Raw genomic sequence first — 17,116 nt, forward strand, 5'->3', positions numbered from 1 at the left:
GGCTTTCACATGGGGAATTTTGGCACTAGTTAGATTAATTAAATGCTACTAAGCTGAGCGAACTTTAAAAGAGAAGTAGTTAAAGGAACTTGACTTAAAAAAAATTCCCTCAACCCTCAAAAATGAACACAGTTATGGGATGGCATTATAACATAAAATATCAAAGTGGGGTCCTGAGTGTTTTTTAAGTGTTTAAACAAGGATAGCAAGGACTTTCCTCAGGTAAGATGAGTGCTACCTTTCACACAGGTTGGGAAGGTAAATTTCTATAAAGAGATAATGTAAAAGTATACTTTTTTAGAAGAACTCTGAGGCGATCATTGGCAGCAGCATCTGACCTTTTCCTGACCCTTTTCATCTTCATATTCCAATGTATCATTCCTCTTCTTCCTCTTACAAAGAAATTTTTTGAGTGTTGTCTTAACAGAGAATTCTCGATTTTTGCTCTTCCACATTCAAGCCCACACCCGCAGGCAGGTTTCCCTCTATGTCCTCTGCTCAAACTGATCTCATCAATATCATCCATGGTCATTTCCCAGTCACCATCTTATTTGGCTAATCAGCAGCTTTTAGACTGTCTAACCACTGGACTCACTTCCATTCCTTGGTTTCATGACCCCACACTCGCCTTGTTTTTCTCTGACTGCTGTGTCTCCATATCTTTGCTGCTGCTTCCGCATCTCCCTAACCTCTGTTGCTGAAGGATTCCCAGGGCTCGAGCCACGTCCATCTCGGTCTCGCTGTCTGTCTGTCTCTGTCTGTCTCCACCTCTCTTCCCTGTTTCATCTATATTCACTGCTTAGCTGATCACATCCAGTCTCATGCATTGAAATACTGTTTATAAGCTAGTGGTATTATTCCAAATTATAGCTTTATCTTTCTCCACTGAATTCCAAGCTAATCTATCCATCTACCCACTTTAAATCTTTACTTAACAAGTCCAAAATTGAGTTCCACTATTCGCAATCCTATCCCTACTCCCTACTCCCTAGCCAACCCAGGCAGTCTTCCTCCCATTAGTGAATGGTGTAACCCTATTTCTTCCAGTTCAGGGGTCACCAAATCTGAACCGTTGCTTGCTCATATATTATCTATGCTGTTTCTGCGTTATAGTGGCAGCATAGACCACAAGACCTACAAAGCTAAACATATTTATCATCCAGTCCTTTAGATAAAAAGTTTACCAACTGCCATTGTAGTTGCTCAGGCCAAAAAATCCATAGTTGTCTTTACTGTTTGTTTGTTTAATAATCTTTATATGCTCTGTCAGCAAATCTTGTTGATCTTACCATCAAGATCCTGTCTATCCAGATTATACCCACTGACCATTACCATTATTGACACCACCTTGAGTGAAGCCACCATCATTTTGTTTTCTGAATTATTGAAAAAGACTCCTAGCTCAGAGAATGTTTCACACACATAAAGGCTTAATATATAAATTAATTAAGGCATGGATAAAATAAAAATATTCAGAATTTGAGGTAAGACTACTTAAACAGGATTGGTGATTAGAAAATAAAGGAAAGAATTTTTCAGTGCTTTAATTTATCCATGGCTCAATCTATACTTCAGTCAAGTGCTTTGAAAATGCCAAAGTGCTGTTTAAATGTAATCAACCTCAATGATTGGTTTCAGGGTTGTTCTAGCAATGAAAATGAGTAAAGAAATATTGGATATACGATGAAAAAGTACAACTGTTGCCTGACATCTGAACAATTAATTGAAAGAGAAAGAGACTTGGAAATGAGTGAATTTTCCTATACCCAAAGATGCTATTCTTTTTAACTGATTGCTAACACGTAGAGAGAGGGCATAATGTCTGTAAATGTTGCAACTTTCCAGGATAGTGTAGAAATCCTGATGTGTATGTGAAATGTACCCACCTCTGTGCTGTGCTTAGTCACCAAGCTGTGTTCAACTCTGGGATCCCATGGACTGTTGCCCGACAGGCTCCTCTGTCCATGGCGATTTCCCAGACAAGAATAATGGAGTGGGTTGCCATGCCCTCCTCCAGGTGATCTTCCCAACCCAGGGATTGAACCCAGGCCTCCCACATTGCAGGTGAATTCTTGTTGCCAAATAGCTTTTTTAAATGTAAAATTCTCTACAGTTTAACACTTGCAGAGCAAGTTAAACATGATTACTAATTGGAATGGTTGATAGGCCTATAGTTTGATAACTCCAGTTATCATTGTCACCAACACACTTCTATAGATAAGTGATCTTAGTACACATGAATAGTGGCAAGAAACAATGACCTTGGAGATACCTTGGCCCCAAACCTCCTTATTCCAAACTTCCCAGATGGGGATGCTGTTTTTTTATCAACAGTGGAAAATGTAAGAAATGCAAATTTCCAGATCAACCAACAGTATTAGTTGCTCAGTCATGTCCAACTCTTTGCAACTTCACGGACTGTAGCCCACCAGGCTCCTCTGTCCATGGGATTTCCCAGTCTAGAATACTGGAGTGGGTTGCCATTTCCTTCTCCAGCAAATCTTCCCTACCCAGGGAATGAAACCAAATCTCCCACATTGCAGGCAGATGCTGTACCATCTGAGCCAAAATTCATTAATCTAGGCAGCTAGTAATTGAGTATTTATTGGGAGGCACTGGGTATTGTGAATTCAACAGTCAGCAAGACAGATATGGACTCTGCCTTATAGTTTAGGGAAGAGATAGGCAAGTTAAAGAATTACTTGTTGTTTAGTTTCTAAGTTGTGTCCAACTCTTTGCAACCCCATGGACTGTAGCCTGCCAAGCTCCTCTGTCTGTGGAATTCTCCAGGCAAGAATACTAGAGTGAGTTGCCATTTCCTATTTCAGGGGATCTTCCCTACCCAGAGATTGAATCTGCATCTCCTGCGTCTCCTGCATTGGCAGACAGATTCTTTACCACTAAGTCACCTGGGAAGCCCTACCAAACAAATAAGTGAAAAATCATAAATTACAATACATTATATAAATTAATTAGTATGTAATATAATGTAATACCCATTATCCATATACAATGTATGTTATAAAGCCACTTCCAAAAAATGTGCTACTTAAAAATCTGCTTCTTTAGAAGCATCCTTAGTCAATCATGTATATTCCCAAATAAGTGTCATTCCACACTGCAGACATCTGTAGCCCACCCACAATGACCACAGGATGTCTTATGAAAATGAGTGCTGAGTGGCTGTTCAAGTGAAATTTTGTGATAATATAGAAATTATCACTGGAATAATTCTTTCGGTTTAACATATTCATTCTTCCAGTATATAGTGTCTTGATAAATAAATGGATATTTGAACCACAAAATATTTTTCTCAGCTTAGTTTTATGTCCTAAATCATGATCTTGATATTTTCTCTCACCTGGGAAATCACTCCAGCGTCTCCAATGGAAACTTTTTGAGAAAGCAGATGCTCAGCCCAATCCTGGACCCAGTGAATCAACATTTCCGAGTTGGAGATCTTGAATGTGTGCTTACAGAGTTGTTCTGTTTTCTTCCAGTTAGAAATAATAGTTTAAAGCTTGTTCAGTGGAGTGTCATTCTGATTGCAGAGGACTTTGGCTTCCCCTCTTCTATCCCACCCCTACTCACCGCACCCTGCCCCCGCACCCCCATACTCACACCACAGAAGAGGTTTGGAAAAAGGGGGGAATTTCTAGAAGATAGTTTTCACTTAAAAGGACTTAGAACAGTGCCCTCCCTCTCTTTGCAACCCCATGGACTATACAGTCCATGGAATTCTCCAGGCCAGAATACTGGAGTGGGTAGCCTTTCCCTTCTCTGGGGGATCTTCCCAACCCAGGGATCGAACCCAGGTCTCCCACATTGCAGGTGGATTCTTTACCAGCTGAGTCACAAGGGAAGCCCAAAAATGCTGGAGTGAGTAGGCTATCCCTTCTCCAGCAGATCTTCCTCACCAAGGAATGGAACTGGGGTCTCTTGTTGCAGGTGGATTCTTTACCAACTGGGCTATGGGGGAAGCCCTCCTTCCTCTCAGCTCTTGTACATTATTGATCCAAGATTTGATAAAAAATAAACATAGCCTTTCATCAGGAAAATGCCTGGTTCTCACTGATACTGACTGCTAAGCTCTGAGAGGCAGTTTGCTCTGTACCTTCACGAAAGACAGAATTACGAATGAGAGAGGTAATGAAACCATCCTGTTTGCTGCTATGCAAATAAGACAACATCATTCATTCTGAGCGTGCCAGTTCCAGGAGGAGGGAACATAGTCCATGGTGACACGGATATGAACAGAGAGAACAGATGAGGCTCATGGGGCTTATTCAGAAATCAAAGGGAACTAAATGCCTTTATTAAATGATATATCAGAAGTGACACACACATAACATTCTGAGAATCTGGAATCTTAGAGAAAGAACAGATAAAAAATTTTAAAAGTAAGGTGACCCTTTTCCATGATAATAATTTGACTCTGTATTTAAAATACACTTTTGATCTACAAGCAGTTTGGCTCATGAGAATATGAGATGACTCAGCAGGAGCATGTTCTACCTCATCTGCCAGCCTGATGTAAAAGGATGCAGCCACAGAAGTAGAACGAATGAAGACTAACTTGTCATCGCTACTCTGTGCAGGTCGGGTAATGTCATTTCTATGCACCTCACTGCCAGAAGAGCACACAACATTGCAAAGCAACTATACTCCAATAAAAACTAATTAAAAAATAAGTAAACAAAAAGAAAGTCAACCGTCATGAAAAAGGCCAACTATTTATTCAGACATGTTTATTATGCAAATAGATACATCTCTTACAGAAAAAAAATAGAGAACACACATGTTGGAACCCAACCAAGGACAACAGCCTCGTGAAAGGCATTCCTTGCTCAGAGCCAAGCTGCTTGCAGACCCCAAGATGATCTAACTGGCAGCATTCCTGTGTGTATGTGTAACATAAGGGGTGGAGGGGAACGGGGGAGACTTGATTTTCCATTTCCTTAATGGCACAACTTCTTACCTTTTCCAGGATTTTCAGAAGGCAAATATCTTTATGCCACCTTCCCTATGCTGGCCATACACTGAGTGAAAGAGGTAGTGTGTATAGGTATTTAGCCCAAAAAGGCTGGAGGGTTAGAAAGAGCTGGGTGATTGGGGGTCAAGGTCTAATGCATGGATGCTCATAGCCTTCAAAGACTTGAAGCACTATCATAATACAGAGTTTTCCTATGTGGCTGCCAAGGTTAGAAAGAGTACAGGAAGCAAGATTTGATTCCACATGAAGAAATACTTTCTAATATTCAGTGATGTCCTCAGATAAAATGCATGTGGAGACATTCCCAAGCCAGTGGGCTCAAGAGCAGGAGATGAACACATGGAGGGGAATGTGTACTGTATAGTCTCTTAAAGCATGGGCTTTGCTGTCAGACAGAACTGTGCGCTCATCATTTTGATTTACTTGCTCTGTGACCTTGGGGAAGCTACTTACGCTCTCCAAACTTCAAATTTCCTGTCTCTAAATAAAGAAAATTGTTCCCATTTCACAAGACTGCTGTGAAGGTTAGGCGAGATAGTGACTAAAAAGAATTTAGCACAGGTTTATCAGGGCAGGTTGTACAGAATGGTAAATATTATCAGAAGAACAGACACTGGAAGAGTTGTGGTCTGTGAGCTAGAAAGCTGCCTAATATGCGAGACAATGTGAGGTGCATTTTCAATCACGATATCTGGCAGCCTGAAGTTTAACAGACATCAAACTTTACATTTAGCAAGCAATCAGATAAGGTGAAAACAGATAAACCCTGAAGCAACTAACTAATCAGAAACAGAATTGTGTATAGATAATAAGGACCTTGCTTCCAGGAAAATAACATCAAACAGTGGAAGATAAAAATTAGAGAATGTTTCAGAGTTTTAAAATGTAATAACTCCCTTCCTTAAATCCCTCTTTAACATATGATTTATCTTTAAATTTTAAGACCACTTATTGATGGATTCTAGCAATAGTTCTCCTTTTGCAGGAATTTAATACCTACCAGCTATCATTTAATACTGTATTTATATGCCAGGAAGACATTTTCATGGGTGGTTAATTTTTTTTTTTAACCAACTCAGTGTTACAATCATCTAAAACCTGACTTCTTCATTGTTAAACTATCTTATGATATTCACGTAAACCCTGTATCTTGCAATTGCCCACTTAGTCAGAAGAATTCAAATGCCTTTCCGCCTACCTACTGCTTGCTGAAAACATGCTCTCTCTGGAATGCAGAGGCAGATTGGGTAGAACGCTCATATTTAATGAAATTATGAAATGTGAATTTGATGCACTTTGTAGGATAAAAAAAAAAAGACTGTGCCCTTAAGCAACATTTCTGGACTGTTTCAGTTGGGAGTATGTGATGTGAAATTTTAAGAGTCATGAAAAGTCTAGTCTAAACACACAACTTTGGAGGCATTCTTCCATATTTGTGTCAAAAAATATGCTTTTGGACGCTAAAATCTATCTTATTTTAGACACTATGGGTAACATGGACTGGAGACATTCAAATCATATCCCTCCAAACCTCAGTCCATGATGTATTTTATGCCAAACATTTCTCTTGACCACTTTAAACTGTTAGTCTTTATCTTCCCTGACTTCCTTTCACACCATTCTTTAGAAATTCTCATAGACAATTAAACATCTCAAGTCCATAACTATTTAATGGTCATTGACTGACTATTAAATCATTTTCAGATACATGAAATTCTGTACAACAGACTAGCCAGACTAGTCAACTTCTGTTTTTCTGAAGTCCTTTGATTAATTTTCCCCCCAAACCTTATGCTGAGTAGGTCAGAAAGACTAGATGGACCTGGAGCTATCCAGCCCTCTGAAATAGATTTGGATTCATGTTGATTTAAGTCTCAGCACTGATTCTAAGAAATAAAATTAATAAATAAATAAAGATACATGAAACTTTCTTGCAAAAATTCTTGAGTAGATTCCCAGACATAAAATCATCCATCCATACTGTCTCCATGACACTACCCTACCCCCATTATGTAAAGTAGTCCATTTTGATTACCAAAGCATAATTCCCATCCCAAATTCTTTGTATTGAAAGAATGTTCCCTCCCACACACTAGCTACTATTTTGAACCTCTGTAGATGTGCACCCTGGATGACAAAACTTCAGCTACCTAATGACTACCAGAAACCTGCACTTTATTTTGTTTTCTCCAACTCAGGGAAACTTAATTCTCTTAGTCAAAAACAGAGACATCCTCTGTGGCTGCCCCCCAATATAAATCCTCATGCCACTTCTTCATATAAATCCCTCACCCCTACTGATTCAAGGCCCAAATTCATTTTGTCCCTATGACCTTAAGCATCACTAAGGCCAATTCTCCCTCACCCAGGCGATTATAATGGTCTTTTTACTATGCTATTACTTCTGCCTCTCTCCAATCCCTCTTTCAGCCTAAAGCCAGAATGACCCTTCTGAAAGGCAAATTAATTCCATAACTTAAAACCCTCAACCGTTTTGCCTTGATCTTAGAATAAAATTCAAATTTCTGCTTACCTTCCCAGCCCCATCAAATATCACTTTTTCTTTTATCCTCTACATCCAAGCCACACTGAATTTTATCCTTCAATGTATGTGCACCTTCTCAGAACACCATTCCTCACCTACCACCCATTCCCTTTTTCCAACTCCTGCCTGCACAACTTTTATTTATTTTCATATTTAATATTTGAAATCATTTCCTCTTGGAAGTCTTCCCTGCCTCTCTAGCCCAGTCCAAGTTTGGGCTATGTATGTGCCTTGTGATCCCAAAGTACCCTTTATTTATTCTAGTTTAGCACTCAGCTCGCTGCTTTGACCACTTGCTTGTCTGTTTACACAGTACTTCCTATAAAAAAGGGTCTTTTTGCTCCCCATTGAATCCCTCAACATGTCAGGCACATAAATAAATATTGTGGAATGAGGGACTGAATACTGAGTGACTCCTGCCCAGCAGAGTGGAATGCCATACTTACACGCTCTTTACATGGAATGCCCAGCAAAAGTTAGAAGATGCCATTCAGTTGTTCCACAGGTTTGACTGAGCGTTCTCTGTGGGACAGAAATGACTCTAGGTTCTACAAATAGTCGACAGGCAAAAGGAGAAGGAAGCGGCAGAGGATGAGGTGGTTAGATAGAATCACCGACTCAATGGACATGAACCTGAGCAAACCCCAGGAGGTAGTGAAGGGCAGAGGAGACTGGCATGCTATAGTCCGTGGGGTCGCAAAGAGACACAACTGAGGGACTGAACAACAACGAATAGCAGAAATATAATAAAATTATTTCTGATACCATGGCATGTGGTCAAATATTATTTGCCACCAGAAAAAGCAATGTTGAGTACTAGGACATATGGCCCACACATATGTAGCCTATGTGTGATTCAGAGCTCTTCTACCAATCATGGTGAGGCTCTGAATCACATCATGATAATGTTTTCACATTTGCACTTTTTGGAGCCTGTATTCAAAACAATCACAAACAAAAATGTCCTTGCCTTCAGATGGCTACACAAGTGGAGAGCTGAACACTCATGTATAAGCAATACTAACTTAGAAATGCTCTGCAACATGCACCTGGGGAGAAAATTCCTATAAAATGTGCCCGGTCTCCATTTGAAGCCAAGACACTTAAAAGGTTCTACATGTAGGAGAACAGGAATGTGGAGTTTCAAATGTGCTGGAGAAATGCCTTCCTGTCAGCAGTCTTTCTCACTTCCCTGTTGGCTGGCAACATTCTCAGGAGGCTTTCTAGTGGTCGGAAAAGCATTCATTGGAAACAAAAAAATTGGTTAGACACATCAAGTTACTCATGTTTATAAAAGGGAAATTGAGTTATCCTTCTCAAATGAGAGGAAATGTGCCATCTAGTACAGTATATGAATTCATTTAAAAAAAAAGATAAAGATAGATATCACAGATGTTTAGTCAACTATTGGGTAAAGGGAAAAAAGTCATTTATATTATCTACATTTTCTTCCACATGAAGACCAAATAAACAAAACTTGAGTTTTTCCTTATTCTCAAGACATAAATTACTGTAGGCCAGTACTTTATTGTGCTGTTTCTGAGGACAGACTAATCTCTTCTCCATTCACTCATTTGAGTCATGCTTTCTGTAACTTTACCACCTGCTGTGACTTGGAAACTAGTATTTTTCTCTTCTCCAGAAAAATATAGGAAGACTTATTCCCTTAGCTCTGCAAGTAATATTTGCAGGCACCAAGCAAACAAAATTGGCCATATTATCAATTTAGCAACTTTGGCTTCTTGAAATTACATTATGCTTTTTTAGTTTTAAGGTTTTTAGCTCATATCCATCATTATCTTCATGCTGACCCTGCCTGTCTTTCCACCATTCTCCACCATCTATGAAGACTGCTCTCACATGCGCCTATGAACTACTTCCATTAGCTGTCCATACCTGTCAAAGCGTGTAGGTGTAGGTGTCTGGCTTCTCATTTGTTGTTGTTTTAGTCACTAAGTGGTGTAGGATTCTTCTGCAACCCCATGGACTATAGTCTGCCAGGCTCTTCTGTCCATGGGATTTCCCAAGCAAGAAGAATACTGGAGTGGGCTACCATCTCCTTCTCCAGGGGACTTTCCTGACCCAGGGATTGAACCTGTGTATCCTGCCTTAGCCGGTGAATTCTTTACCACTGAGCCACCAGGGAAGCCCAGCCCCTCCTCACCTTTGCTAAAAGAATGGCCCCACTGATTCAAGGATTGCTAATTCTTGGCTGATCTTCACAGCCAATCTAAACTCCCTCAATTGCCAGGTGCCACCTTTCTCTGCACCTTTGACCCGGATATAAGGCCTCCATGGCTTCCCTAATTGCTCTTGTATTGAGTGATCCTTAATCTGTTCTCAAAATCCTTGACGACATGGATAATGTGCTGTGCTTTCTCTCCCCTGGTGACTGTGTTCATGTATTGATTTACTTACTGTAACAGTCAACCCTGCTCCTTCCTGAGCAACTATTTCAAATACCCTTCCTCCAAAGAGCCTTTCATGATTTTGCCAACTATAGATTACCTCTTCTTTCTGTGACTTCTCCATGGTATTTTGGTATTTGTCTGTACTGTTTTATTACATCAGTCTTACACAGCAGTGTCTTACACTGTGTTATATTGCGTCTTACAGTGTGCTGAGGGTTTTCTTTTTTTTTCTCCCTGCTTGTTTTTCCTGTTTTGTTTACACTTTAAATACAAAGATTTCTGTTATCTTTGGCTCTTATCCTCTCACAAAAGGACTTCACATTTTAAAAAGTTCACTCAATTGACTTAAATTCAAGAAATAGCCTACAAATTTTACTCCATGTGTGAGTCTTGTAATCTTATTCTTTTAAGGATGATTCGTATTCTGAGAAACTAATGTGGTTTGTGGTTTAGAGTCATAGTTTAAGTTGCCCTTAGGAAGAATGAAAAACAGCTGGTGTCCAAGAAGCTCTGGAAATTTGTCAAGAAACTAATTGTAGAATAGAAGCCAAGAGTTTGACTTGCATATCTTAAACTCTATCTATTATTTTTTGACAGGATACAGTGTTTGGAAAATTAAATATTTCTAAGTACGTGCTTTTCACTAAAATCATGGCCAATATACCCAAAGAAAATATTATACACTATAATATGAATGTCACCAATCTCATGTTCAAATTGTGTCCACTTAATTGACTCAAGCATATATGAACATAATCAAGTACTTGAAGAAGATAAAAGCAGTTAATTTGAAGGGGATTTCTTTTTTTTGAATGTTGAAAAACTTTTGTATTTTAGGTGCACAAGATAAAATATTATTATAAATGATGAGTGAATTTTAATTATAAATAATAATGTCAAAATTTATCCAAGTTATAAACATATAACAATGCATAGGGATTTCAAATAAATTCACCAAATAATTCTTGATTACTGTCTGTACACAAGAAATTTCCCAAGAAAATAGATATACAAAGGTGAATAAACAGACTTAGCCACTCTGAAAGCTTAAAATTAGGAAGTTTGCAGGAAATATACAAATAACTATAAATTGTATCTGATTTTGATGAGAGCAGTATGATACACATAATAGGTTACAGTGACTCAAAGGAGAGATCAAATATGGCTGTGAATATAGGAAGTGTCAATAAAGAACAAAACATTCTTAAAGAACAGAGGAGATTTGGGTTCAATCCCTGGGTCGGGAAGATCCCCTGAAGAAGGAAATGGCAACCCACTCCAGTATTCTTGCCTGAAAAATCCCATGGACAGAGGAACCTAGTAAGCTACAGTGTATGGGTTCGCAAAAAGAAGGACACAACTGAGCATGCACACACAAGTTAAGGAGAAGACAGTAGAAGGTGAGGAAATAGCATGGGGAAAGTCTTAGAAAAGTTGTGAATGAAGGTGATTTTAGGTCAGGCTGGTGCAATTAGAAAGCCTTGAACTGAAGAACATCCTCTGTGAGGGTCCCACAGTGCTATCATCCACCGAGGGGGACAGTTTGAACACAGAGCTGGGAGCAACAGTGAGATAAGTATCCTCAGTTTCTGAGGCCTATATTTGAGGTTAGGAATGGAACTTATACTTTCAAATTGTTCACAATCCAAAGCAATGTTAAACAAATTAAAAGTAGCTGTGTTCAACTGAAATTTGTATTTTTCACCTGACCTGGGGGTTAAAGTCACTTACATTCCTGCTCTGACCTCAAAGTTTTACTACCCTCAAAGTTTCTCTGAGTCTGCATGAGGGATCCGGTGAATTATTTCAGCTGGTCCATTTACTCATAGAGACTTTTGTTGTTATTTAGTTGCTAAGTCATGTCCGATTCTTTGGCAACTCCATGGACTGAAGCCCACCAGGCTCCTCTGCTCATGGGATTTTCCAAGCAAGAATACTGGAGTGGGCTGCCATTCCCTTCTCCAGGGGATCTTCCCAACCCAAGGATCAAGCCCACGTCTCCTGTGTTGGCAGTGGATTCTTTAACACTGAGCCACCTGGGAAGCCCCACAGAGACAGGAATTCACTGAACTGACGATGTTTTTCTAACTGAACTAATCTGCTCCCCTCCCTCCCACCTTAGGGGCTTTACTCAGGCTCTTCCCTCTGTCTGGAAGAGTCTTCTCTCATCTATCCATGTGACTCCTTCCCTCGCCTTCCGTTCCGTTCCGTCGCTCAGTCGTGTCCGACTCTTTGCGACCCCGTGGGCTGTAGCCTACCAGGCTTCTCAGTCCGTGGGATTCTCCAGGCAAGAATACTGGAGTGGGTTACCGTTTCCTTCTCCCCCCGTTTCCTTCTCCAGGGGATCTTCCCGACCCAGGGCTCGAACCCGGGTCTCCCACATTGGGGGCAGAGGCTTTAACCTCTGAGCCACCAGGCAAGCCCTACTCTGGGACATTCTAAGGGAGCCCTTCACTGATTACCCTATGAAATATCCAAACCTCAACCTGCTTTATTTTTCTTCATAAACTTATCACTTTCTGACATACTGTGTAATTTGTTGATCGTGTTTATTGTCTGAATCCTCACCCAGGGGGCCAAGGATTATCTATTTTATTCACAAATTTATCCTGGGTGTTTAGAATAGTGTCTCACATGTAGTAAATGCTCAATAAACAGTAAGTGAATAAATATATGTGTGATGAACTATATGGAGTATTTACATGACAACTTGAGACAATGTTCCTTTACTTTACAGTATAGTACTAGACTACTGTTTTTCATTCTTTACTAAGTGAAGAGGAAGTGGAAGTGGAAGTGTTAGCTCTCAGTTGTGTCTGACTCTTTGTACCCCTTTGGTAGACTATAGCCCACCGGGCTCCTCTGTCCATGGAATTCTTCAGGCAAGAATACTGGAGTGGGTTGCCATTCCCTTCTCCAGACGATCTTCCCAGTCCAGGGATTGAACATGGGTCTTCTGCATTGCAGGCAGATTCTTTACCATCTGAGGCACCAGGGGTGCCCTTTCTAAGTGGAGGAAGATTTATAAAGCATTTACCATACAACTAGCATTGGATCTGGTTCTTACAAAATAAATCATATATAGTGGTTCCCATAGTTCAAAAGCAAATAATAAGAAAGGGATGTCAAACAGAATATGAAAACTATATGATTTCAGCTGGCACCATAAAGGAGAAAACAGATATCCTAGCATCTCCAGCAGTTCCCCCAATGTAGCATTTGCTCAATCTAACAAATGGAAAGATGCCCCCCAATACAAGCATAGGCTTTGAAATTGCACAGACCTAAATTATAATTCCGGTGATACTATTCATTATCCAAACCACCTTTGCCTAGTCATTAACTTCTCTGGGCCTAAGTGATCTCATTTATAAAATGAGGATCATAATCTTAACCTCATAGGGAGACTGTGAGCTATCAAATGAGATCATCTATGGAAACAATTAACCAAATCTTCGGCTTATAGAAGCAATTTAATAATTGCATGTGGAATCAATTTGTGATCAGTAGGGAAAAACATAACTGGAAAAATATGGCTTTTTAAAATGCATTTCCACTGTGTTGTACCCTACATGTTATTCATAATCATCCCTATTCCCTCCATATTATTGACATAATAAATTACACTACATATTGATTGGCTATTGTATAAATTGTTGTTCCCATTTTACAAAGAAGGAAGTTCAGCCTTATGCATATTAAGCAACTTGCACAAGGCCACACAACAAGCAGCACAGTTAGGATTTCAACTAAGATGAGTTTCTCTCCAAAGCCAGTTCATTTGTCTTGATCCTCACGTTAGTCTGCATAGTGATGTGATCACCATCAAGTAGTTCTCCCTAAACCTGCAGTCTGGAGAGTGTACCTTTTTGAGCTTACACAGTATCTTATGTATCATAAAATGTATGATGCTTGAAAACATGTTTATTCCTCTCCTTTCTATATCTGGACATCACTTCTAGAAACACCTGTTTAATGTGAGTAACTGCTCCTATTTTTAGATCTTGAACAGGTTTTTACTGGGTACGTTTCTCAGTAGGTTCATAGGCACCCATAAAAACTAAAGTTTCTTGAACATTATTCTTGAAACATTATATTTCTTGAACATATCTAGTCTAATTATTCTACCCCTCAGCTCATACATTCTCCATAATAACCCCTTGTGGCAGATAATAATTTTATCCTCATGTTAGAGATGATGAAAATAAAACAGAATTAGGTAATGAACTCTTTCAACTTATAATTCCAGGACTGAGATTTGAACCCAAGCATTTAGATTCCAGGCTCCACAGTCTTAATTATGAGACTATATTGCCCTTCACACACAAGGAATGATATCTTCTTTTCCACTTTCATTAAGAAATCCTAGAAAAATGCCTTTGAGTAGAGTCTATATCGTACTTCTATGAACCATGACTCTCTTACATTTGGCAAGTCTTTATTTTTCTTGTGACAGTGATATCTACAATTAGAAAGCTTAATTAAATAAAAGAAAGAAATTTAAAAACTGACAGAAATCCCTAAATTTAGGTCAGCACTTATAAAAAGTTGTTAGTGATACAGCCTCCCCTACCCCAGCTTAGAAATACCATATTGGTGGTCTTCATTGCCTTAAACAGGCTCCAAGCTGTGCTCTTGGGAGGTGCTGGAAGTTTAACCATAACCTTGTATAAATTTAAAACCAAATATTAAGAAACTTTAAAAAGACATCTACTCTTTTAATATTAACTTAAAAAAAAACTTTCTAAGTAAAACAGTTTAAACGCAGAGAGCCTATTTTTCTTTTGTTTTGTTTTTAAGAGAGAGCAAAGAATGTGTTCAAGGCAAGTTGGAACAGTGCACAAATGTGCTGGCTTCACTGTTATCTGAACGACAAAGCATTAAATCACAGGGAGGAAAAAGTCAGCATGTTCTCTGAGAATACAAATAGATTAGTGTCAGAAGCAGCTTTGTCCAAGAAAGGGAAGAGACACCTACCCAGAGAATAAATCATGCACACAAAACCTATAATTTTAAAAAAATTATTTTCAAGAAATATTTTAGTTGATAAATATGACTATTAGACAAAGCACAGAAAAAGTTGTTTTGCTTTGTTTTTTTAAGGAGAACCTTCCAAATGTGATCAGTCATCATACCCCACTCTTTATCTCTTTCTCATATAAGACCTGTTTCATCAAGGGTTATGGAACTCACACAGAAATATTAGATACTTTCCCTCCCTTTTAATTCTATGATAGAACAGTCTTTAATTTACCAGACACTTCAGAACCTTCCCTAAGATAAAAGGTGCAAAAAGCCCCATATCCTTTAACACACAAACTCTTTAGATCCTCTCAACGTACACCTAAAATAAAGCGCCCTCCCTCAGAATTCAGAGAAAACACATTTCTCTTACCATATATTCCATGTTGGCTGCTGGTGGGAACACTTTGCCCCGAACTTGGTTATGATAATCAAGAATGGCGATCATGTCATTCTGCGAAATGTAGCGCTTCCGCCTGGTTTTGGGGATATCCGCAGAGTCTAGTTGTGCTTCCAGGGCTGCTTCAATATCAGTGAAATTATTGGTTGGCGGGGATGAGTCAGTGGAATTGAGTAAGACGACGGCACTGGCTTCACAGAGAAGGGAGAACAGGAGTGCACTGCTGACGGCAGAGATTGCTATCATTTTGAGAGGTGGAGAGGAAGAGGCCACGAGTTTACTTTGCCTTAAAGCAGAAAAGTAGAGTTAGGGTATATGAAAGGGGAAAAAAAAAAAAAAAACACACAACAACAACAACAATAGGGCCAGAGGGTATGAATTTACAAGATCAGTGCTTGATTTGACTGTCTTCAAAAAATCCAAACAAATGTTGAAATCAAGCCTAGGAGACAACCTGTAGTGGTCTCTATACATTGGTGTTATGAGGCAAACCCCTAAGAGGAACTTCCTATAGCTAGAGAAAAATAAACAGCATGGCTACTCACCCTAAACTGAATGTGAGCCACTTAGCCCAAATGCCTGAGTCACAGAATGCATTATTGCATATTTATTTTCAGAGGGAAAACTTAAGGAATTGAAACTCATCTTGAGAGTGAGAGGAAAACTGCATCACAGGTAATAACAGAGAATGTGCTGATAATGTCCCCCAAACATATATGGACACCAAGTAATAGAATAGATACAAAAAAAGTTATAATAACCCAATCTCACTTCTAAAAAAATAAAAATGTGAGCTACTTTAAAAGCAATGCATGCAAAATAAACTTGTTGAGCTAAATAGCTTACCTCTGCACAAAGCCAAAATGAATATAGTATTCTTCCAAAAATGTAAAGTTCTTTGCTAGGTTGTAGCATGAACTCTTGTGAGAGGAGTGTGTCTTATTACAAATCTCAGAGAGCAAAACTCTACAAGGTTTGAGTGCTGCTGGCTACAGGAGCAGCTAACAGCTTTTATATGTCACAGTCTGCAGCGGTCCAGAAAGGGCAGTCTTTCTTAGGGTCTCTCCTAGCCAAAATCAAAGGGGAGGGGTTTTGGATAGAAAAAACAGTGATTGGGTGGCAACCTTTTTATGTGGGTGGTGAGGAAATTGAGTCACACCCACAGCTTACCAAGTACAAACCATAAAAGACAAGCCTTTTTTCTCTGGGCTTCCACCTTTTCTGAGTGGTTAATTTTCCTCATTTAATGCTTTCTAGTTCCTGGTTCCCATACAAAAAGGAGAAAAAAAAAAGGGGGACTGTGAGTTCTTGAAAACACAGAAGGTTGAGTAACAAGCAGTGCATTTCTTTTAAAAACAGTAAATGACATGGGAGCTGAAAAGAGCAAGCTGATATTAAATCAAAAGAACAGTTCACAGAGTTAATCTGGGTGGCCACAAATATGATTCAAAAGAGATGCCAGGCAAATCGGTAGTAGCCAAACTATAGCATATGATATTAGGATAATAGATGCTCAAGTGGTTGTACTTTTCTGTCTCCATGTGGCTTTATTCCTCTAATTTATATATTTAGTCTCTCTCTTGTTTCACTTTCTCTCCTTTTTTTCCTTTCTCTACAGAGTGAGGCAACAAATTACCTGCCTTTTATCTATCTTGTATATAATACAAAAAGAGACGCTCATGACAAATGACAGCAGCCAAGATAACATCTGTTTCAGCTTTAGAAGCATATAGTTGAAATTTTAA

The 17,116-nt window shown here is 39.2% G+C and overlaps 1 protein-coding gene across 1 annotated transcript in view; it reads right to left on the minus strand.

The window, feature by feature from the left end:
- Positions 1–16,394, minus strand: part of PI15 (peptidase inhibitor 15) — a 39,993-nt gene extending 23,599 nt beyond the window's left edge. The window contains exons 1-2 of the mRNA XM_055432095.2: positions 16,218–16,394; positions 15,345–15,657 (exon numbers count right to left, since the gene is read on the minus strand). Of these exons, the coding sequence (XP_055288070.1) occupies positions 15,345–15,617 (273 nt within the window). The 5' untranslated portion in view covers positions 15,618–15,657; positions 16,218–16,394. The remainder of the gene's footprint in view (positions 1–15,344; positions 15,658–16,217) is intronic.
- Positions 16,395–17,116: the final 722 nt, after the last annotated feature.

This window comes from Moschus berezovskii, chromosome 16 (genome assembly GCF_049115385.1).
Source record: "Moschus berezovskii isolate FMDL1 chromosome 16, NW_MosBer_1.0, whole genome shotgun sequence".
In the NCBI taxonomy this organism is placed as follows: Eukaryota; Metazoa; Chordata; class Mammalia; order Artiodactyla; family Moschidae; genus Moschus; species Moschus berezovskii.